Consider the following 24086-nt stretch of genomic DNA (forward strand, 5'->3'; position numbering starts at 1 on the left):
ACTGGCAAAAAGTGAACCGAGCAATTTGCTACAGAACACTTGAGCTGAGGGTCCTGCATAATGGTGGTCCTGTAGTGAAAAAACCAAGTTGTTATTAGAATTAGTATAAATTGTTTTTTAATAAGGGACACCTCTGTAGATCCCTATATCATTAGTATATTCCATATTACAGGTTAACTTGATTACAAGTGTGTAGTTGTAATGTATTTTATTAAATATCTATGTTAACTTAAACCCTTTGAGGTTTAGGTTAGTTTTGACACCTGTATATGGCTGTATTATTTAAACTATTACTCCTTTTGCAATGGCTATGTGAAATTTTAATTCTAAATTGTCACGCCATTCAGACTAATCTTCTGTGGACTAATTTGTTTAACTATCCCAAGCTACTGTTTTATTTGGCTTAGGTTAATGCTTCTGGGATAATCTGTGTTAAGCTAAGCATAGAGGATTTCTTAGAGGATTCTCACTTAACCTGTCCTAAGTCACTGCCTATTCTAGGCTTATTTAAAACTTATGGATATAAACTATACAGAAAATAACCCTGTTAAAATTTTGTTTTGTTTTATTTTGTCCGATACTCGGCTAAAAAGGGGTTCCTACTTAATCTGGTTAGGCTACTGCCTGTTCAAGGTTTATATCACTTTTAAGGATATATGCTACATAAGACCCTACTAGTATGTAGCCTTACAGATAGGCTACCGAGTCGTAAGAAACTAGGATATTTTTATTGAGCCTAGAATACTGTTTATATATAATCCTAGGCTTATTTGTTCTTTCTTAGCTTAGTATAGGGTATTACCTAATTCAGATTATTATAGATCACTCTTAAATGTATAGGCTATATAAAACCAGAAACTTACTAATATGTAACCTCATAGTTAGGCTACTAACTATAAGGTTGTTGTTATATCCAATCCTAGGCTATTTGGTCTATGTATAAAACAGTAACCCACTAATGTGTAACCTTATAGCTAGACTATCACATACTCTAATCTAGGATACCACCTACTGTAATCTGGATTATTTAATTCACACTTAAGGGTATGGATTACATAAAACACAATTATATTAGTATGTAACCTTAAAGCTAGGCTACCATCTCATCCGGCAGAGGTTACTATTTTCATCTAGTCCTAGGTTACATTGTCTAGGCTAACAATGTAGTCCAATAATGGAATGTTTACTAAAAGGTTATCACTTAACTGAATATAAGGTACTGCCTAGTCCTGGATTATTTAGATCATGCTTAAGTATACAGGCTATACAAAGGGAAGACGTCTGTAGCCTGTTTATCTAATCCTAGGGTCCTTGGTGTGAACTAGGCTGCTGCCTAGGCCCATAAAAGGATGTGTCTTAAAAGGTTCTTTCTTACCTTAATTTAGGTTACTACCTAATCCAGGTTATTTAAATCATTAAATCACCTTTAGGGTATGTAATCCTAGGTTATAGGCTCCAGACAACATCTACTATAGTCTAAATTGTTCTCACTGAATCTGTTAGGCTACCATCTCATGTAGGCTACTGCGTAGGCTGTTGTAGACATTGTTTTCTGAAAGGATTATCTAAATTGATAATAAATTGTGGAACATTTCTTTAGTTAAAACTTCTAAATAGAATGACAAATTCTTCAAAACAATTTGTGCTTTTGACAGATATCAAACAGAGATTGTGAGAAAGCACCGACCATGTGCTCACATAACAAAGGCTAGTTTCCAGCTTTTATACACAAATTAAACACCTGTTCCACAGTTTAAACTAACAGTTTGGATGTTCCCAATGAAAAAACAGAGAATCGAGGAGCTTTTAGTATGGAGCATTGGCTTTACATGGTCTTTTACTGGCCTGGTCATAAACAAGATGGTGGATGCACATGTGCAATAGTCACTTCTCCTTCTTGCAGGATTTGATGTTGGAAAACTGGGTTCAGCTTCGCTGAAGATAAGGGAAAATGCCCTCTTATCTTTGATTCCATTATACTCCATCACGTGTTATAGTGTTTATCATTATGAAACAATACCCGGTTACATGACCAAGCTAAAAGATATGCTTTTGATATTAGTCTAGTCACCATGGAGCTCTGGCAGACCATGGAGGGGTAATTCCTTGAGGACGAAACAAGCGACTACATTATCAAAAATACAGATTACTGTACTTTACAAATTTGTCATTTGTTCCAACACATTTACAAACCCTTGCACAGCCCTTCCAGGTCCAGAGCCAGGGGAATTAGTCCTGTAATGGTTTCATGAAACAACCTGTGACTTTATGCATTTCCTTCCTTAGGAATAATGCTTCCAATTTTAGACAAACTATGTCAGCCCTTCAATGGAGTGATGATGTTAGTGGAACCACTTTGACCCAAAGAAGAGTGGTTCCCAATTGTTAATTTGGCGATAAAGAACATAGGGTCCTTCCAGTGTGGATGGAGTTGCTGCAGCAACCTCATCTTAGAAGTTCTTATGAATATTCTGAACCTTCATGCTTGAAGGCTATTAAGCGATGCCACATTTACTTTTATTCATTTTTATCAGAGTAGTCAAGGTCTTTGAAAACCCAAGAAGGAAGGCTACCGCTAGAATTTATCAGTAAAAGTGGCAGATCTATGGTTCATGTATGGGAAGAAGCATTAATCTACTCTGGATCAATAACAAATAGTAGTAGGTATCTTAATATTTTAACACCACTTGTCCTGCAAACAAGCAGACATCACCTGCCACATTTGTTGTACTGTGCTGACGTTTTAAGGCGAGCATCCAAAGGGTCATGATCATTGTTACCCTTGGGTAAGTTCTTATGTTTGGCCTACATGGAAGGGCAATCAATAGACAGGTCACTGCCATGCCCTGGCTTACTGTTACTACTAAACAACATAATAGTTAAATGGTCTTTCTCCTTGGCTGCAGTCACAGTCACTATCCACACATTGGTGTAGTCCTGACTGTGGTCATGATCCCAAATGGAGCAGGAAGAAGAATTAGGAAGGCTTGGGTTGTCACTACTCAGGTTGGTCATGGTCCTAACATCCTCTAGTATCACTGATGGTACTTTTCTTGCTAGAAGATCCCATCTCAGAAGTAGCCACAATCAAGGCATGTCAATCTCTTAGAATTCCACACAGTGGCAGGCTATGGATCTGCTTGGACTGTAATTGGAGTCAGGCCATCTTGAGGAGATGGCTTCCCAGGAATGGAATTTCTTGAGGCATGGCCTACAGAGGGTGAGGGAGCCGTGGAAAAGCTGGAGCAAAACTGTTTCAGTGGTTGCTTCATCAAATCCTGCAATGAAGTAAATGGCAGCTTGAATATCTGGGTGGCTAAAGCATCTTACTACCACTGATCTCCCTCTGTTTATAAGACAAAAGACTAGATTTGGGGACATTCAAAGGCCATAATGTTAGCTTTATGTATATAAGTAATGAAAATGTGATGAAAAATATTTGCTTAAAATAACTGTATTGATAAATGCGCTCTTAGAAATGTGATTGGTACGTAATGCATAAAGTGTAGCTTACACCTGATGGTCAGGAACCTAACCCAGTTATGTCTGGATGTGTCTTTATATACAATACTTTCTGTTATGCTTCTGCATTCATTAATATTTTATTGCAGGTATGATATATCACTGCCATACAAAGATTTCTACAGGATTGTGGAAGACATGAAAGATAGACTTGGAGACAGTGTTATACGTTGTTGTGGCTATGGTCATATTGGTGATGGAAATCTTCACCTGAACATTGTTAGTAAGGAATTTCAAAAGGTAAGTGCACATTTACCTACAGTATTCTGTGATGCATGTCAACATATTTGTTTATACAAGTAGAATTGGATAGAAAATATCAGTCTACATAAATTTTTTATTATGTTATAATTAAATACCTATTTTTGAGACAAAAGTAATGAGTGTATGGTATGAAAATGAAAACTATACATAATGAATGTAGGAATTTTGACTAATTAACAAAATAGGGGGAACTAGGAAGACAGTAAGATCAAAAACTTAGTGCCATGGCCTTGTTCCAGGGAAGGCAGTTACCAGAATTTATTTACGGTACATTAAAATTCAGAATTAATGAAAAGTTTGTTCCGTATGTCATAAAATCTCCAATTTTAATAAAATTTCCTTGGAAAAACTGTCACTTAGAGAGAGAGAGCGAGAGAGAGAGACAAAGAGAGAGAGAGTTATTGCCTCAATAGATGTGGATTCCCTCTTCAAGAAAGTCCCCATGGCTGAAACAATCCACAATAAATACTGGACCATGTGTAGAGATGATTCCACCCCCCATTGAACATCCCCGAGCATGCTCTCGGGACACTCCTCAAAATCTGTACCAAAAAGGCCCCTTTCTTCACCCACAGAGGCCATATGTACATACAAAAAGATGGTGTAAAGATGGGTTCTCCCCTTGGAGTACTTTTCGCGAATTTCTACATGGATACTGTGGAGCATTGGGTATCCACTGCCATCCATAAACCGTTGATGTATATCCGATACATTGACGACATCTTCGTTATCTTCACCACGGAGGAAGAAGTAGAACGTCTACGACAAGCTTTCCACGACCACAGTCGCCTCAACTTCACCACAGAATATTGCTAACCACAGAATATTGCTGTAACCATCACCTCCCCTTCCTTGACGTCCTTGTTGGGCAACAGGAGGAGCGCTTTGTAACGCAAGTATATACAAAACCCACGAACCTGGGTATGTGCCTGAATGGGAAGAGTGAGTGTCCAGAGAGAAACAAATGCACTGCAATCAGCGCCTTCATCAGAAGAGCTCTCTCACTGCTCATCTTGGAAGGACACACACCAAATTAGAACGTGACCCCAACACCCTTTAAGACATCACTCTCTTTTACAAGGGAGTGTTTCACAAGAAGTACAAAGAGGACGAGCACGCCCTTTGCAACATCATAGAAGGAAACGTCTGCCCTACGGACCTGGGAAAAAATGTGAAATTAGTTATTTACCACAAGAGCAACCCAGCCCACTCAACACAGGATCCCCTGAAGAGTGCCAACTTGGTCTACCAGTACAAATTCCCAGTCCGAGAATGCTTTGGCTCTTACATCGGTACGACCACAATGAAATTCTCTAAGAGGATCTCCTGCCATGTTCAGGAAGGTGCCATCTATAATCATGCCAAGAACAACCATAACATTAAAATAACATGGAAGGATATAATTCCCAATATCGGAATTATTGATAAGAATGACTGGACTGGACATAAAGCTTTACTGTATGTTTAATACCAAGTTTCTGCAGAAGAGTAGGAGATTTCCTCCTGAATGAGTCATTCTTGGCCAGGAGTGATAAGCCTGGAGCACTGAGAATCATGGTTGCACTGATGAATAGTGCAATGAGAATCATGGTTTTCCAGAAAGAAATCAACTACAGATGTGCCCCAGAGCCTCCATTTCTGATATTATTACCACTGTACAGCTGACTATGTTGAAGATCATATAACTGCCCCATGGACATTTCTAGTCTTGCCGTTCAGTCATGATCCTGACTCCTTCCTCTACCTGTGAGAATCATATGTCACTGCCTCGGGAGACCATGCAAGGGTTTGGAACTTTTGTTGTTGACGCCTTGCCCAAAGAGTCGAGCTTCTAGATCATGGTATCCTTCTAACTGATGTTTCAAGGGACAAGGCTCCCTAGGTAAAGGATGACACCTGCAATCAGGGTCATCCTCACGCCCATACTTTGAAAAGCATGGAGGTTACAGCACTTTGTTCTTTGAGATATTACATCTTCCTTTCTCTAGAGATGTACTCTTCTGGGATCTGGACAACTATGTCTTAATTAAAAGCATAAGTAGTCTCTGGACCTTTATTATCAAATAAATGATTACAACCACCTGTCTTACTTTCTGGGTGTATGACTATCACAGTACTTCTGACCTACTCTCTTCCCAGTTCTCCACTGAATCCAGGAGGCCTTTGCAGTAGATGGGACTCTTCTAAGAACACATCAAGTTTTGACATGAAACATCTTACATACAAACCCATTAATCATATATTCTAGTACCTGCTTCCCGTTTGTTTAGGCTATAACACATCTAATTTATATAATAGAATGAGCTAGATAGCTCCGTTCAACTAATGATTCACAGGTACACATGTATGCAGTCACTCAGCTCTCTTAGTTTTTTCTGAAAGATTCTGGGAACATGAAAACCATAGTTTGGGCTCAATATGACTGATGGTTTTGTATGATAAATGTTTTATATCTTTGTTATTTATATCTGTAGGTGAGAGAACTGAGCTTTCAAGTTTTATTTTACAGGATATTCTGGACCTCATTGAACCTAAAGTGTATGAGTGGACAGCTGAAGTCAATGGAAGCATTAGTGCTGAACATGGACTAGGTTTCAAGAAAAGAAACTTCATACATTTCTCAAAGTCTTCAAATGCAGTAAAGCTAATGAAACAAATGAAAATGCTTATGGATCCTAAAGGGATCCTCAACCCTTATAAGGTGCTACCAGAAACCTAATGAAATAATTTTGGCCAATATAAATGCATTTGGAATTTTTTTATTAACTGTCAGATCACCTGTTATAATTAACATATTAACATATTGCAAAATATTAATGTGAAGTTTTTGTATTGAAAGTTTGTAAGACATTGCCTCTGATTTTCACAGTACAGTAGCTCACTGAGATAATGGATTAAAGCATCCGAGCCTACCCTGCTATAAAAGAAACTGATATGTCATTGTATATATACATGAATGCATGTTTTTGCCATAAAGTACAGGTATATTTATACCCTGTACCCCTTAAACTACTGTAAAATGCTTATAACTGCTTATTTTAAGAGTACACAGCCTAATTTAGTTGTTTAAACAAAAATATACCTTAATAATATCAGTTCAAAGAAAATACAACCCAAAACATCATCCCAAAACACCCAAAGTCTTCATAGATTACCCTCCTAAAACTGTTACCCTTAAGTATATACACCCCTAAAGTGCTTATAACAATGATTTACTAATTTTAAAATATTAATATTAGTGTAAACACAGCAAAATATCTGTAAGTGTTTAACTCAAATTAAATAAATCTTTAATACAAATTAAATAAATGTCTTACAGAAGTGTGACAACTAATTGATTGAGGCATTTTTTTCTCATAGTATTGAAGTCGTTCCATTTTCTTTTTTGCTAGAAAGTATATTTATATAAACAAACAGTACCGGTAAAGTAAAATAAAAGCCTTATTATTAACCTGTTAAGCGTCACCGATGGCATATCTCAGTTGGCTGCATCCCATATCACAATGCCTTCAACGGAGTAACACATCCTACCTCTTTCAAGGATATTGCACCACTGAATTCAGAGGTGAAATGCTCTTCCCTCTTATATAAATTGTAGGAATGTCAGTTGGTAACACTATGAGCTAAATTAGCAGTAAATGGCAACTTTTTTTGTAGGGGAAAGAGTCTGACAAGAGGACAATGACCTTCACCTCCTGCTATGCTTCTGGCATTCATTGGTAAACAACATTTTTCTTTTTGTTTAATCCCATTTTTCCCCCCATTATGAGCGATCTAAAGCGAAATAAAAATCTGTTGCCTGAAGGGATATCACTACTCGTTGCAGAGAATGATGATGACCACGATGAAAGGAAATAATGGCACCTTTTCCATAATCAGCACAAAAATGACTCTCTCTCTCTCCCTCTCTCTGCTACAAATTCCATGAACTTTTTGTTCAGGATAAGGGAAACCCAGTGGTGTTCCCTTTACTTTTCGTTCACCCAAAGGTGTGAAACTTAGTGTTCAGGATAAGGGAAACCCTGCGGAGTTTTTTTTTAGAAGTTTTTTTTTTTGTTGACAAAGTCATGGAGAACGTTGTAGCTGTAACGAACAGATTTTCCATCCAGTTTCTAGATGAACATATAGAGTTTGCCCACAATATCAAGTGCCCTAAAATAGTATGACACAAACGAAAATGAAATGAAGCACTTCATTAATCTACTGGCTCTATGTTTCAGGGAAAGGCATTCAAAAGAATAATTTTTTCCCTTTATGTTTCATGCTTATAATCTTTAGGATATAAAAATAGAAAAATAAATTCTTTTATCTTTTCTTATTCTACATTATTTAGTATCCTAATGTCTTTATACAAAAATCAGTATCATTGTAAAAAAGAACACATAAAAAAGCATAAAAATTAACAGACCAAATGACCACTCTGCAAGCTAGAAAATGTGACGATAAGGGAGCGGCGATGTCTCTCACAAAGGACACTTAACAGGTTAATATAAACTGCAGGACAGTATATAGTACAGTATTGTAAAGTGAAATTATAGTGTACTGTAAGCATAAACATGTATTCATGTGTGGGTGATGCGCTTTCTCCCTCACTCAGACTCCCAGCATTCCTTTTGGTGCCTGATTTGAAAAAACAGTTCGGGACTCGATCCGAAGGCAAAAACCCTCAAATTGATATTTCCATTTCGCACCGATATATCTCGGTGCGCTACTGTACTGATATTTCTTCTGTAGCTGACATTCATTTTATACCACCCTGGTAGTGTCTTATATTTTCTTAGTGTTTTTATTTACAGCCATATGAATGTTAATTTCTTTTTGGCCAATTTTGTTTCATATATATGAGAACCTGTACAAAAGGATAGTTTAAAACACATCTTCAAATATGTAGTCTAATTTAACTTTTATGTATAAAGGTTATGAATGTTTTGTTCATTGTTTATACCTCGGGCTGTTCTAAGTTTGATTTGTGTTGTATAATTGACTACATTGCAGATGTGTTAATTTTCATTTTAATTTTGTAAATGAAAATGTAATAAAGTCTATTTTTCAAGTAGTATTGTTTAGGAAGTCATGTTCTTTTCAGCTTACCTTTCTGTTTTACTAGCCAGTTTTTTTCATGTGCAGGCAGACATTCACTAATCTGCCCACCTGTAATCTAGTTCCTTGTCAAATTCAACCTGGATTCCAGTTTCCCAAGCCATCAAATATAATTCTTCGTAGGTTTGCAAACTACAGCCTATTATCTAGCAGTATCTGGAAACCAGTTGAAACTTGGTAGCAAGGTGGTTGATCTGACCACCATCCTGTAGAAGATGTCAGAGAGGAGATTAAGAAAGAAGCCCTGTGGGAGGTAGGCGTCGTCTCCTTCAGCTTTATATTTGACTTTGTTATCTGCTGCCTCTTCCTTTTTTCTTCTGAGGCTCGAGGAGGTCCCAGGAAACCGGATAGGCCCCCTTTGGCCAAAGAAGAGGAAGGCTGCTGCTTCCCCCCAAAGAAGTACTGCTGCGGGGCGTCAAGGGTCTGCCCCCTTCCGAGGAGGCAGCGGGATCTCTCGGCTCTTTCAGACCTTTAGGCTTAGAAACTGATTTGCATGCCCCTGGGTTTTGTGTTTTGGGAGCCACAGGTGTGCAGACTTCGGTTTGCACTCCTGTTGCCAGTTCTAGGGGTTAAGCCTCTAAGACTGGTGCTGTGTCGGGTGCTCATTTGTGAGTCGCTCCGAGTGCTCAAGATTCTAAGGAATCTTGAGCATCCGGAACTGGTGCCAGGAGCTAGGCGAGAGAAAGAGCCGACATTTAGGTGTCTTGTCTCTTCTTGCCAGTGCTACCTCAAGCACTCACCAGTGCTCGGTCAGGTTCCCAACCTGGTGTCTCGATCCCAAGGGTTCAAGCATCTGGAGAAGTCAGGAGGAAGTTTCCTTTAGAAGTCCTGCAGGGCTTCTAAGGGACTGCCTCTCTCCAGGGAGGCAGTGGTTCTCTCGTTGGCTCTTCCTGCCCTTGGGACAGGAGCCAATTCACATCCTCCTCTGGGGTCTTGTGCTTTGGGGGCCTCGAGTGCACGACCTCTCGAGGCTGCGCTCTCAATTCCAGTTCTTAGAAGTCTACGTTTAAGACTGGTTCTGTGCCTGTCCCTTCTTGGTTTCTTAGGAAGCAGAGAGGAGACCACTCCCGATGAATGTTCTTATGAGATTCAGGAGTCTCACCAGGTTCTCGGATTCCTTGGAATCGCGAGCGCTTGGCTGGCGAGTCGTCGAGTGCCTGGGATTCTGTGGAATCTCGGGCGCTTCCCATACCAGTACTAGGGGGTTCGCTCTTTGGTCTGGTTTAGGCACATGATGAGAGAAGGTGCTGAGCCAGTCAGGTGTTTTGACACTGCCTGCCAGCCCTGCTTTGAATGCTCGGTCAGGTCCCATCCTCATGTCTTAGGCCTTAGGGTCCGAGCACTCAGGATAGCAGACACAGAGTCCCCCCTTTGAGCCCTCTTCTCAAGGAGCTTTGGCCTCGAAGGAGATCAGAGCATATTGGGAGGGCAGCGATAGTTCTTGGCAGGCGAGTACTGCCCTGCCCAGCCCCCGATCACATTTGCGCGATTGGCTTGGCTCAGCTTGGCTCGCTCATCTTGGCTTGGCGTGCTTGCCCCACCCAGCCTGATTGCGTTTGCGTGATCGGCTCGGCTCAGCTTGCCCTGCTCACTGCCCAGTCCCAGATTGTGTTTATGTGATCGGCTTGGCTCGCTCAATTCAGCTGTGCCCACTCAGATCAGAGGATAGACGATCTTCATGGACCTTCTTTGATGTGAGCCTGCAAAGGGATGAGATCAATGCCTTGACTCCATCTTGGACGTCGTAGCAAACTCTGAATCCATTGGCATCTATTGCCAGGTTCAAGTCCTTCGTGATCCCCTCCTCCTTGGATGATCCAGATCAATCGCTACTTTGTCCTGTTACGGTGCTGCAGTACTTTCCAAAAAGGCTCGACATCCCTAACCTGGATATCGCTGACTTTTCACGAGCACTAACTTTCCCAAGGAAGAAGTGTCTATGGACACGTCTTTCTTCTGGCTTCGTGAGGCGATCAGAGGGATGTACTCTGCAGCTGGTGACTTCAACACCTGTACACTCTGCCCGAGAGCTCACGAAGTCAATAGCTTGGTCCATCCCTCCCATTTTAGAAGAATCTGTAGGCCTGGAAGCAAAGATGTGGTCTCATCGCATCACGTTATGTCTTTCTACCTTCGGGTCTTTGCCCACAAGCCCTTGAAACCTTTTTTCCTTGGTTCTGTGGTGGCTGCTCAACAAGTTGTGTTTTCTTACCTGGCTCCTTTAAGAGGATAGGTAGCATCTCGCCTAAGGTGTGTGGTTCTGGAAGTGAGAGGGATTACGAGAGTGACTGGCCTCTCCTCCTCCTACTGCATCCTCCTACGTCTCTTCATTCAGGCTGAGAATAGGACTCGAACCAACACTTGCTGGAACTGGTGTCTTTCTATTTTTCTCTTTAGAATTATAGAAACAATCCTGCTCCTTCCTCTAGCAAGGGGAAGGGGAGACTCTAGCAATAAGACAAACCCTTTTTTTTGGGCCTTTGCCTTACTGCCTCTGACTCATAAGATTCTTCCCAGCCCTTTTCTTTTGTACGAGTAACGATTCTTCCTCATTCAAAAAGGTCCAGAGGTTTGGCATTTGATTTCACAGTTCCTATACTCTGATCAATATGTCAGAGGAGGATACTCCTTGCTCTTTCAACCAGGAGGAGCAGCCCAGATGTGGCAAACTACAGTCAGTTCAAAGAGACTCACTCAGATTCCTCCCTCTGACCAGTGAGTCTTCCTAATGTAAAGGACCGATGGTTTGTATATCGTGTAGGAACAAGTGACAGTTTTTAAAAGTAAATTGTATTTTTCCTAACTTTACAACCTGAGGCCCTTTACATTACATTTATGCCCGCCTCATGCCACCCCTCAATCTGAAACCTGGGCCGAAAGGCAAACTGGAATGTTTACATCCAGGCAGGCAGGTCTTCCCACCTAGCGGATGGTAGTTATAGCCTAACCACCTTGTTCAAGAGTTTAATGGCCATTTCTAGCTTCGCTGAAAGTAATTCCTAATGTGAAAGACCTTGGGTTTGCATAGTTAGGAAAAATACAATTTACTTTTAAAAATTGTGATATTTACAAAAAAAAAAAAAAAAAAAAACAAGCAAAGCATAGTACAGGCAGTCGCCACTTACCTGTGGCATCGGTTAACGCCGTTTCAGTGTTATGGCGCTTGGCTAGCAACGTTGTTAACCAGATTTTCATGCAGTACCGCTTTAACCAAATTTTCAGCACCAGTAAGCAGTTTATCAGCACCATTAAGCAGTTTACTGGGGGTATTATCGGCAATTTTCAGTTAGCGGCGTTTGGCTGGGAACAGAACCCCGCTGTTATCCAGGGACTGCCTACAATCCTTGCTCTTCGCTGTACTGGTACAGTAAACAACAACCAAACAAGTGATTAAAGTGAATTAGAAATACTCTTGAGTGCCAGTTTGTTAATAACTTGTTAGCTAATTATCATTCACACTAAAATGGAAAACACAGTTTTACTGAATGATTTAGAAAAAAGCATGAAATCTGCACAAAGTACTGGAATATGCTAGAATGATGCAGCACTCCAAAAAGAACTACATTCTCAAAAGGTTAAAAAAAAATGAAATTGCTCATTATTTGTTAGTGCTAACTACCACAGATGATGTTGGTAATTATAGTATCTAAGGTGAAAAGGAGTGAAATACATTATCTTAAATGAGAAACATTGATAAACATATTTGCAATAAGAGCTGGAAGAGCAATCTCATGTAAATACCTGGAGAACAATCGCAGAGCTGTTGACAGCACTGCAGGACCCCAGAAAGTTATGTTGTTGGTTAATCATACCAAAGAGTCCAGAGGGGATGTGTGTAGGAAAGACAAAAGACTGGTGACCCCGGGAACATTCGTGAACACAAATGTGGGCATCTATTATGATCAATAGTTGTGATAAGACAGTTTATAGTTCTACATGTTGTGAAAACCTCAAAATATTATCGCGTAGGTACGGACTATGCAAGTTTACCCTTGATGACAAGTACTTCTTGTACCACTTGCACACACTGCCTTACATTTTGCCAAGCTTGATTGCTCTTGGTTTGGGAACACTTTATGCAACCCCAGCAACTTCTAAATCTTGGCTATGTGCCAGGATTTTCTGTCAGGTATTCTTGATGTCAAGGCAGTTCTGTACAGTACTTCACTTCCTGCCATACTCATAGCATGCATAGAGCATGAAGATCTTTGCATCGATACACATATACACTTTTACCTTCTAGGGATTCTATAGGAAATTTCATTTCATTCCATGGCAGTTAGGTCTTCATGATGTAGGAGCTATAATTACTAACACTGTTTCTTTCTGGACCAAAAGAACAATTAAAAATCTAAGGCACAAGACCAAATAAAGCCAATATCATGCAGGTAATAATGCACTGAAAAGAAAGTGAGAGACTATAACAAGTGCACTCAACAATAAACAACAGTGTGAATGAGGTCATATGCAGATGCTTTAAGTAACAAAAGTAGCTGATGCATCATCCGTTAAGTTAGGCCCGAACCGTTCCAAAACTGCAAGACACTTTTCTTACTAAAATATCCTAAATTCTGCAATGACTTTTTCACTGTAACACAGTAACCTGTACCACCTATATGGTACATCAGACCCAATAAAACACTAAGTAGAAGAGAAAAGTTTTATTCATAATAGAAAGCAAGTGAATCTGTATAATCTAACAAAATATAAATACATTTCATGCGTTCATATAAACCAGTGACAAATGTACTTGAAATTACCCCATTAACCTTAAGTATGACAATCACCATGCTTCTACACGATGACACTATTTACACAACGATCATTAAACACTCCACTTACTGTAAAGACAATTGTACCTTTAACTTTGCTGATCAAATTTAAAAATTTTCAGTGCTGCTGTAAAGCACCTTCATTACTGTCAACTTACTGTATTTACATAATCTCACATAACACTATTTACACTATATGCAGCACCATACGAAATTCTGTCATTATTTATATCTGCCAACTTCTCATTTCCCTGGGAGAAGCACAGTAACAAACTGATAAAAAAACACTGTATTATTATACTACTGTCAATCATTTACACAGCCTCCATACACTTCGATTAACTGAAAAGTCTAATCCTTAGTTGGTTTTCCTTCTATTTTCTCTGATAACTCAGTTCTAACTTCATGCCACTGCCTCATCAGAGGTTCACTTTTGGGCCATATGTATCGTGGACCAAAGTACGCATATAACACCCCAAACAGTGCCCCACCAAGATGAGCCGCATGATCAAACATACGCCAACCGAGAGCCATACCTACAGCATCTAAGCACATGACGCTTTTTATTGCAGTGTCTGCGGAAAACGTAAAGCCTGGTAGAAATACTATACCAAGCTGTGCGTTTGGATGAGTAGTACAAAAGTAACCAAGAAGTGCCATAATAGCGCCTGAAGCACCTAGTGATGGCCCTGGACATCGGGAAGCAACTTTAAAGGCATGACTTGCTAGTGAAGATATAACTCCACCACAAAGATACATACCTAAAAATTGTTCTTTACCTAATGACGAAGTAACACCACTACTAAAGCTATGGAGTACGTACATGTTTATAGCAAAATGGAAAAATGCATAATGACTGAATGTTGACAAAAACATGGGCCAGCATACAGCACGAGCTGCTGGGTTAGAACAAAAGTACCTAAACATTGTTGATCGTAGAGAGAGATTGTTCCAGCAACCATACACAACAGCATTGAGAAAGCATATAGGCCAAAACACTTTTTGCCCTTCATTAAGACTGTTCCATAACCTGTTGATTTCTTGGCGAAAACCACCCTCTTTGTGTTGCCAGCCTTCCAGTGAATTCCACTGCTGGTTGGCCCATCTTGACCAAGAGTTTTTCTCTGCTTTTTCCCTTAAAGATTCATACTGCCATATACTAACCCCAACGAATGTTGTACCACAAAATCCTGCTGCAAATAAAATACTCTTTAATAAGCCTGGTCCCATGTTGTGTTCGTTTGGTGTTTCTAGGCCTAATTCTGGGGCCAAATTCATACCACCTTTTCTGTTAGCTCTCCGAGGCTGACGTAACCCTCTACATATGTGACCAGGTGGTGGGCCTCCTCTTCCAAGTCCCCTAAATAAACTACCATTCGAGTGCCTGAATGTTGTAACAGCCAATCTTGATAACACAGTCATGATGAAGTCTGCAAAAAAAAAATTTTTTTAATAAATTAATTTTTCCATACACACCCAACACTAATATATCTAGCAATATCAGTCTTCCAATGTCCCCAGATACTGCAAACTTTTGTCCAATCATTACGGGAAGTATCAATACTTTGTAAATACTGTCTAGAACCTCCAGGATCCACCAGTCATTAGCATAAATTTTTTTCGTGGGATCTGGATGAGAAACAGGACTGAGGGGTTCAGTATCTGACAGGTGGGATTGTAAAAAAAAAAACAACTATTTATGTACCTAAAAATTTTGTTTGTTTCATCCAACCACGTCACTTAAATAGCTTGAATTTCAATGTAGGTGCGAGAACTGAGTTGTTAATTGCCTTGTAGTGATAACTGAGAAAGGATAAGGATCTATAGCAAAATCCAACGCTCTCTGTAGCTAAACCCCGCCCACTGCTTGCGTCATGACCATTTCTTGAAGCTGATTGGCTGGCAATCGTTTTGAAAAGTTGGTTAATCTATGGTTCTTTTCATCTTCATTAATTTAGCAATAGTTACCTTACTGAACTAAAATAAGTTCTTGTGATTACCCAAAGGAAATGTTATATAATCCCCTGAAATAAAATCATAATACACATCTACCTAAAAATGGTAAAAAATGGAGGTGACACAGGGAATGCCTGCGTTCGAATCAGTGCACTTAAGTTGCAGGGCAATGGTGATTACCATCTGATATTGTCAAGCATGTTCACCATTCACAATTTAAACAAAGACTGTTGTAGAGCTATACAGACGTATTTCATATTGTTTTCAGGAAATCTGACTATATATTAATAAAATCAATTTCATTGCAATCATTTACACATTCAGTGGAATGACAAGCAGTGACTGCAGTCTTCAAACCCAGACTAGGCCTATGTTCAACTTAAAGTTACAATATGATAGGCTATATGAGTCATACAGGATATAATTTACTGAGAATTTTCTTAAGGACATTATCTCCTTTCGAAATAACAGAATCATAAAAAAATTACGTAGACCTATAATGTCCAATGTCTTTCTGTTGGTTTATGCAGCTTATGACGTTTGGATTATAGGCCTACCTTATATTCAGCCGTGTTATTGTGGTTATTCTTGTTTTTATTGTTGCTGTTATGGTGCTTATAATGTCTTCAAAAATTTTTCACATGGTGACCTAACATTCCAGAATAAACATAGACCTGTTCATAAATTACTAATGTAAAGAATTATCTGCCAACTATTTTTAATTGAAATTTAGTCATTTATTCTAATTCAAAGTAATCGGGTTCTTTATGAATATAGTATACGTTAAAATATTCTCCCAACAACAGAGAGAGAGAGAGAGAGAGAGAGAGAATTTACTGACTCTTATGTATTCTTTTGTCAAACTGGGTAATCTACAAGAATGCCCCCAAAATCAAATGATTCATGGGCTACTCGCAGACTGGTTTGGATCATCTCATGCATAAACTTTTCAGCTATCATTTATTTTTTTTTTACTTCGTTATGTATCTTATGATGCCTTTCTACTAGAAATGCTACAGCAGCCTTATATTTATTCATCACAGTACAGTAATACCTTGATCTTACACGCTCTGAGTTGCGTGAATCTGATGTATAAGTTATATTTTAGTTTCTCTCTCTCTCTCTCTCTACTGAGATAAGAGAGAGATTTCTTATGCATATGTAACATATATGTTTGTTTGTTTTGTATACTGTACTGTAATTTTATAGATAAATGTGATGTTACTTTGCTATTAATTTTTTCATATTTTCCATGCTATAATTACATTTATGCATTTCTAAAGTAAATTATGTGAAGTTTTAAAAGAACACATACTGATTCCCAGTCTTCTCCGAAGCTTCGCAGCGAGGGGGGCTATAACCTAACTGTCAATTCTTGACATATTGACCATGAAGGGTAGAAAATGTTGCCCATTCAATGGTCAAATATGCTGCCCATTCATGATCAAATAAAATATGTGCTGTACCACTACAAAGGAGCCTAAAAAATATCTATCTATCTCTCTCTCTCCTCCATAAATCAAGGATTTCCATCTTTTGATATCAACATAAGAACAACCTTTCTCTCCGTAATAATTCATGAATAATTTCAAGAGATATTTAATGTAAGGGCAACCCCCATCTCTCTCTCTCTCTCTCTCTCTCTCTCTCTCTCTCTCTCTCTCTCTCTCTCTCTCTCTCTCTCTCTCTCTGTACTGTAATGAAATATGAATTACAGTACGGTATTAAGCTTTTAAATGAAATTAAAGCGCTTTGGGAGCATTATTTTGTCATATTTAAGGTTTAAGCTCTAGAAATACGCATTTACTGTATATATTAGAATTTTTAGTGACCGTACCAAACTTAGGCGAATCCTAGCCTTACATGAGGGGTTCTGGAACCTAACCCATGTAAGTTTGAGGTATTACTGTAATATAATTTGTTATCCCTTTTATAAATATATTTTCAATATGATTCACTGAAAGCAGTTCGACAGTAGTGCGTGAGGCTGAGACAGCCCTATGATTGGTCTGTGTGTGCCATCGGCTACATGCCCACAAATTTTACTTTTATTCTCTGTGGTATAAGTGATTACATTTACTATGGCCATCGACGCACGTACACATGTATGTGTAGATGCATGTGCTTATATGTGTACATTTCACCATATGCATATACATTTTTACAGTCCACCCCTGCCTATTTGCGGTTCTGGATTCGTGGCTTCACCTATTTGTGGATTTTTCTGTGGAACTTATCACTGAATTATTTGCGAAAAATTCAGTAATTCGCAGAGTTTTTCTTCACGGTATTTTCATGTTATTTTCATGACTAAATACATTTTTTATGATAAAAAATGATTTACTAATTTTCAAACATTAATATTGAAGTAAACACAGCAAACTACCAATAAAATGTATTCTTTTTTCAATGCATATTAAATATTAAGGTACTGTATACAGTAATTAACTTCAAAGACTTGAATCAGGGCTGTCCTATAGCCATTGACTGTTAAAACCAATAACTTCCTATACCCCCTGAGAAAAAGAAGGAAGTTAGTGACTGGAGGAATAAAGGTGTTGAGTAGATTGACACTCCACTGACTACACCAGTCACGGAACTGCCCCACCTTGCTTAGAAGATTGGACACAAGTTTTGCAAGACCTGGAGATTCCTGCACCTGCAACTTTGAAAATTCTCTGCCACAAGGATCTTGCTGAATAATCTCCTGACATGAAGGTGCAACATGTTTCGGTTCTCAGTCTACCAACATACAGGGGACACTACCCAAATTAAGGCAACGAATCCTGGAAAAATTCTTGAACTCTTGCAGTTTGCCCAACACCTGCTTGATGAAACTGAAGGATGGAAAGGCATACAGATTGCCCCAGGAAAGCATATGAGTATCCATTCTCCAGGATAACTTTTGGGATGGGCTGAGCAGTAAACCAACAAATGCAGTTGTAGCTTGTAAACTTGTCCATAAGAGGCAGGCATTGCAGCCCTGTAAATCCTCAGATGTAGGGATCAGATATAACTTGCTATGCTAAACTGATGGTGTCTGCCACAACACTGTACATTTCAGTGATGACTCTGGCTAAAATTTACTCATCACATCTCTCTTCCTAAACAAGGGTCTCTATGCTAGACAGCAAAGCAGCTTGGGCCTTGTGATTTTTTAGTTTACAAGTTTGCTATACCAGCTGAATTCTGATTACTCTTGCTATCCTTCAAAAATAATGTTCAGACAACCATTTATACCATGCCTCAGGGGTTAGATCAGGAATGAAAACTTGACAGGAATTTTCAGCATGAAACTGACAAGCAAATTTCTGAAAGGGTTTTTTCATCAAGACTAAGGTTTGATCTACCTTTAAAACACTGGACACTATATAATCTAAATTCCCTTTTAATTACAAATTACATAATTAAGGGATGATGGATTGAGAGAAGGAAAAAATGATGAAAGAGGCCAAACTTTAACAAACAATTCCATATAAAAATAATACTGTACTGCATTTTCAGTTAAGAAGTTATGGTAATAGGAAACAACAGTTAACAAACATTTGTGAATTTATAGTAAATTACAGTACCTGTATCATATTCAATGCATGTTCAAAGAAAATGTGAGTGAATGGGAAATATATATAAAATGGGTATTTTTCTATGGTCTATGATCCCAATTGTAGAAGATGACTCACTTTCCTTTACTACCCATTAGCTGAGGGTTTCCTGATTGTCCCAAACATCTCCTGCACAGCCCTGAAAGAAAAACCTTCCTCTTGAAGATACTGGATAATCTCCAGCCATGATGAGAAAACATCTCTATGGACTGGTTGAAACTTAGCTACGGTGCTGACAGAGTGAGAGAGAGGAATCTCTCTCAGTACTTCAATGAGAAGAGCCAGCATATCTAGATACCATTCAGCCTGTGGCCAACTAGTTGCCCAGGTCATCCTGAATCCTGTGGTGATCTGCACCCAACGGAATTTCTTATGAGAGGACTTCACAGACCTCTTCCTATATTTCTTCCCACAGAAGAAAGAAGAGGCAGTGGAGGAGGAAGAGGAGGAAGAACTCAACAAGGAGAAGGAAGCTATGCACTTGCATTTCTTTAACTTACTTCCTCCAAGAGTCTTACTCTCATTAGTTATAAAAGAAAATCTCATCAAGGAAGGAAGCAGCATCGCAAAAGTACAGCCTGTACTTAATACTCTAGGGGTATTCCAACAGACAAGACAGGAACAAAACTACTATGTCTGTTTGTTGGACTAAAGTTTGCATTGCCTGGGAACATTCCAAACTGAATGTAAGCTATATTAGTAATGGGGTTAGGGGAAGAAAATTTTCATCTGTTGGTAAAGGTCTACATTAAATATCATTGAATACTCAAAGAAACATGTACATTATATATGTATAACAATAACATCACAGGTTACTGACAAATAGAGTACTATCAGTAGTTTAGGAAAAAGATGTTATCAACATTTATGTCTGAGAATAAATCTCCTTACACTAAACAATATGACATATTGTATATACCTGCCAGACCAACATAATGAATACTTTCAACTGACAATTGCAAGGAGGTTCTCAAATGGTATAAACATACTATTTCTGAGGGAAGTCTTTCTAATTTACCTTCCAGTGTTACCCCACTCATGATAACAGTGTTGTAGCTATTACATTAAATGTCAAAATCTTTAAAAAATAAGAAATTTTCAAAGTAATCAGCATTTTTCCTAGATGTGCAAACCAAAGCCTTTTATGTAGTTGATTCTCCAGTGTGCACAGTTATCAGTCACTGAAATGTGGTAACAAGTGGTTAGGTGGAGGTGGGCAGGTGAGTGGGGGAAGCCACCTACTCACCTGCCATCACCAAGCATTTTTTCTTTGGTATCAGGGACTACATGGGGTGGTTGGGGTGGGATTATGATAAAAGGCTCTGGTTTGTACAGTACAGTTAAGAAAAATACACATTCCTTTGAAAATTTGGGATTTGTTCCTGAGGGAATACAAACCATAACTTTTCAAACTTGATATACAAAATCAATAGACAAATAACTGATAAATACCTGTCCTCCACTGATAAACACCCACCCTAATTGAATTAAAATGAAAAATTTTTAATTCATTTGTATTTTCCACAGCTAACAAACCTGCATCTTAACGTACTGAATAAACCCTCTAGAGCTAGCTGGAAACTGGTAAAAAACAATTAAAATTATGATGCAAGGAATTGGTGTCATTGGGGATTAGTCATCAGGATGAACGAGGAGGCAACTGCCGACCTCTTCTAACCCCTGTGACGTGTTCAGTTTCTTCTTTACCACCTTGCTGGTAGGACGTGCTGCTGCCCTTCCTCCCAAAAGCCGTGTTTTCCTCTCTTGCCTGTGACTAGGACTGAGACAAGAAGTACAAACTTAAGGTTGGGCATATGTTGTGTGCAATGGTAAGGGGAGGAGATGGCATATGTTGTGTGCAATGGTAAGGGGAGGAGACAAATGGTGCCTCTTTGCCAGTCTGAACCAAGCGAGCAAGGTTAGGATGAGATGAATTACTGTGTTTTGCTTTCACAATTTATAGCAATCTAGCTCAGATTAGCCTAAGATAGGGGAAGGGGCAAAGAGATGCTTTACCTCCTTCCCCCGGGGTCAAATAAGGGCCCACAACCAGCTCTGGGCAGGCTAGATATGGAAAGGTAAGGTAAAGGTAAGGTTGGGCTGCACAACTGTACAGTAATTGACCTAGTGATACTTTTGTCCTTAATAATGCAGTTAAATAATGTGGGTATCATGCAGAGTAGGGATACAGGGATGAGGCCTTTATTTTTCCAGTTGCTTAGGCCTGTCTTGTGGATTACGCATTTTTTACCATGGCCCTCTTGCAGGTAAAATCTCAGTAACAGTAAATTTGTGACAGATTCTAATGCTTATTGTTTCAAGCATATTGTCATAGAAAAAAATTGGATCCATTTTTTTTTTTTCACGACAATCCTTCACAACATTCAGGATTAGCACGGGGAAGTAGCAAGCAGGCAGCCGAGACTGTGGTTCCCCTTTCTGTGAAAATATTGAAGAAAAATTCTTGACATCAAGATTGCTTTCATAGACAGTATCACGAATACTAATGAAACTCCTTTTGATAAATAAATATTGATTTTGAACAAAGTAACCAATGTAAAGAATTTGAGTAGCAATACGAGGTAACGAGAGACCATGTAAGGATGCGCTCCGGATCTTTTTTCCGGGGGGACCACGAGAAGCAAACAGGTAAAAGTCAAGTACACATCTCACTTTCCTCAGCCAAAAGCCGACATTGTCTATAGAGAGTCCATATATGTTCTTATGTAATCCCTCTGTATTTTCACCATCTGTGGTTTGACGTGGTCAAAATTCATCTAAAGTATTGTTTGATTATTCATATGTAAGATTAGTGTGAAATTTAACTCTTTCAGGTCAATGTTGAGTTTTCTCAGGCTATGTGGCATTTTCTTCTGTTGAATTTGTGCACTTTGTTTTGGACCTCATGGTCCGTTAGTTCAGTAATTGTAGTAAAACCTTTGGTGAGCAGAGTTATTTCCTTTTGATTTGAGGTTTTATTAATTTTGTAATAAAACGAGAAAGAAACTCAACCAAATCTTGCTAGGCCTTCTTTTTCTTTGTTAGTCTTTTTGCTTCAGGCCAGACTATCCTAAGTCCAACACCATCTCGTGACTCAGAACTAGTGCGTCGGAGGTTAAAATCCTGACACATATTAAGAAGACCTTCCCAATACAAAAACTGCAGTATCTCACTGGTGTTCCCAGATAATTATTATAGCCTTTACATGGAGATAGGGGAAACAAAAAAAAAGCATGGTGTGGTCCAATAGGCTAGTAAACTAAAGGTAAAAATTTAGGTATTATTTTATAACTTGCCAATGCACAACGTGAAGTTATAACCTACATTTTTTAAAAGAGCTCTTCATTCTCGTTATTTTGAACCCCATAAAAACTATGCGCAAATGATAAATAAAAAATTAATCAAATTATGACTTATAAGGTAAGACAATACCGCACACCCCTCCATAGTGATATGGCAAAATTGCAACCAGTAAACATTCCTAGGTTATGCTAGGTTGGTATTTTTAGGTTCTTTTACTGCCCTATCATTTCCTAGCCATTTCTGCATGAAAACCCCAAAATGGTTTTTCATGCAAAAATGGCTGGCTGGAGTCTTATTGTCAACTTATTAAATTTTACCAAAAATTGCAGGGTAGTTTGCAGAACGACAGGGCTACGTCCGAACGGAAGTTTAGTCCATTGTCTATGATGTTTAGTGTTACTGGGGGGGGGGTTAGGTCAGGGCACGGCGCCCTAAGTGAGGTCAGGAAGGTAAAATCTGGTTAAGGAAGGACTTGGAATTCTAGGAAAGGGTAGGTTTGTTTCGTCTGCACTCACCTCAAATTGCATAAACCACGTAAAATTTAAATATGAAATAGCATGTCTCAATACAAAACTACGTTTAAAAGTGCCATTCGTTACAATAAAAGGTTACAGGCTACATAGAAATTAGTCTGAACCTACCATGGTTAGGAACACATATCCGATAACCATAGGTCTTACTCATACAAAAGGGCCACACATCTTTGTCAAAACAAGCTCTTACCGGTGTGTATAAGAAGTAAAAATTTTTGACACGTGGACGACAACGGTACTTGAAATAAGACGAAAAGTTTCCCGTAATCCTTCTGGGGTTGATGACCACTGCATAGACTAAGACGAGACAATAACAACATATGGCTACTTCGCACCTACCACATTTGTCTTGAACTGCAGACGACACAGTTGTCATTCTGATTTCCATTCGTTTGAAGTCATTTTACTGCTATTAATTGTTAATTCCATAAATTTCATCGACAAATCAATGTTATATTCACTAATTTGATTGGACTCACGACCTGAAATTTGATTTGAATGCATGTTATGTTTCTGTGTAGTTGGATGCTGAAGAGCGCAATATTGCAAGTTCGCAACGTGCGTTACATCATCGCCTCATAGATTGCAAAAGGAGAGTAGAGGAATATAAATAGAGAGCTTGCTTAAACAATGGAAGATCTTAGTTTTGAAGTCTACCCACAAATGCCACTGATTTTTTTTTTACTGAATCGCCGCCGCGGAAGTATTGCTTAGTTCTACCGATTATTCCAGCTACAACTTCGGTTAGAAAAGAAGAATGCTACAAATCCAAGTACTAAAAAAAAAAAGGAAAACAGCCCAGTACGGGAATAGAACACAGACGTAACAAATAAAATTAGAACAAATAAAAAAAGTAAGCTAAATCAAATGATCTTTGAAATGAGACTCGCGAGATCCTGATCAAAAAGCGTTTTCACCTATTTTGAACTTTTGAGTGCCAATGATTCAACGACAGGACTGGGAAGATTATTTCATAATTTGGTTGCAGCTGACAGAAAAACTTTAGAAAAAGGCAAGACCTACAACTAACTATA

At 38.8% G+C, this 24086-nt stretch overlaps 2 protein-coding genes across 5 annotated transcripts in view; one reads left to right on the forward strand and one right to left on the reverse strand.

Annotated features, from left to right (window-relative positions):
* The window catches only part of D2hgdh (D-2-hydroxyglutaric acid dehydrogenase), a 30199-nt gene extending 21357 nt beyond the window's left edge, over positions 1 to 8842 (forward strand). For all 3 annotated transcript variants that reach the window (XM_067087170.1, XM_067087171.1, XM_067087172.1), the window contains exons 8-9: positions 3612 to 3762; positions 6296 to 8842. In XM_067087170.1, coding sequence (XP_066943271.1) covers positions 3612 to 3762; positions 6296 to 6505 — 361 coding nt within the window. In that variant the 3' untranslated portion in view covers positions 6506 to 8842. The remainder of the gene's footprint in view (positions 1 to 3611; positions 3763 to 6295) is intronic.
* Positions 8843 to 13532: 4690 nt separating this feature from the next.
* rho-7 (rhomboid family intramembrane serine protease rho-7) lies at positions 13533 to 23612 on the reverse strand. 2 transcript variants are annotated; one of them, XM_067087174.1, is made up of 2 exons: positions 23392 to 23612; positions 13533 to 15088 (listed from the first exon to the last, which is right to left on the reverse strand). In XM_067087174.1, exons 1-2 carry the CDS (start codon positions 23438 to 23440, stop codon positions 14010 to 14012), a joined length of 1128 nt encoding a protein of 375 aa, XP_066943275.1. In that variant the 5' UTR covers positions 23441 to 23612; the 3' UTR covers positions 13533 to 14009. The 2 variants fall into 2 exon arrangements, with proteins under 2 accessions (XP_066943275.1, XP_066943274.1); XM_067087173.1 differs by lacking the exon at positions 23392 to 23612 and adding an exon at positions 23243 to 23385.
* Between the last annotated feature and the right edge of the window lie 474 nt (positions 23613 to 24086).

The sequence above is a fragment of the Macrobrachium rosenbergii genome, chromosome 43, assembly GCF_040412425.1.
Source record: "Macrobrachium rosenbergii isolate ZJJX-2024 chromosome 43, ASM4041242v1, whole genome shotgun sequence".
Classification (NCBI taxonomy): Eukaryota; Metazoa; Arthropoda; class Malacostraca; order Decapoda; family Palaemonidae; genus Macrobrachium; species Macrobrachium rosenbergii.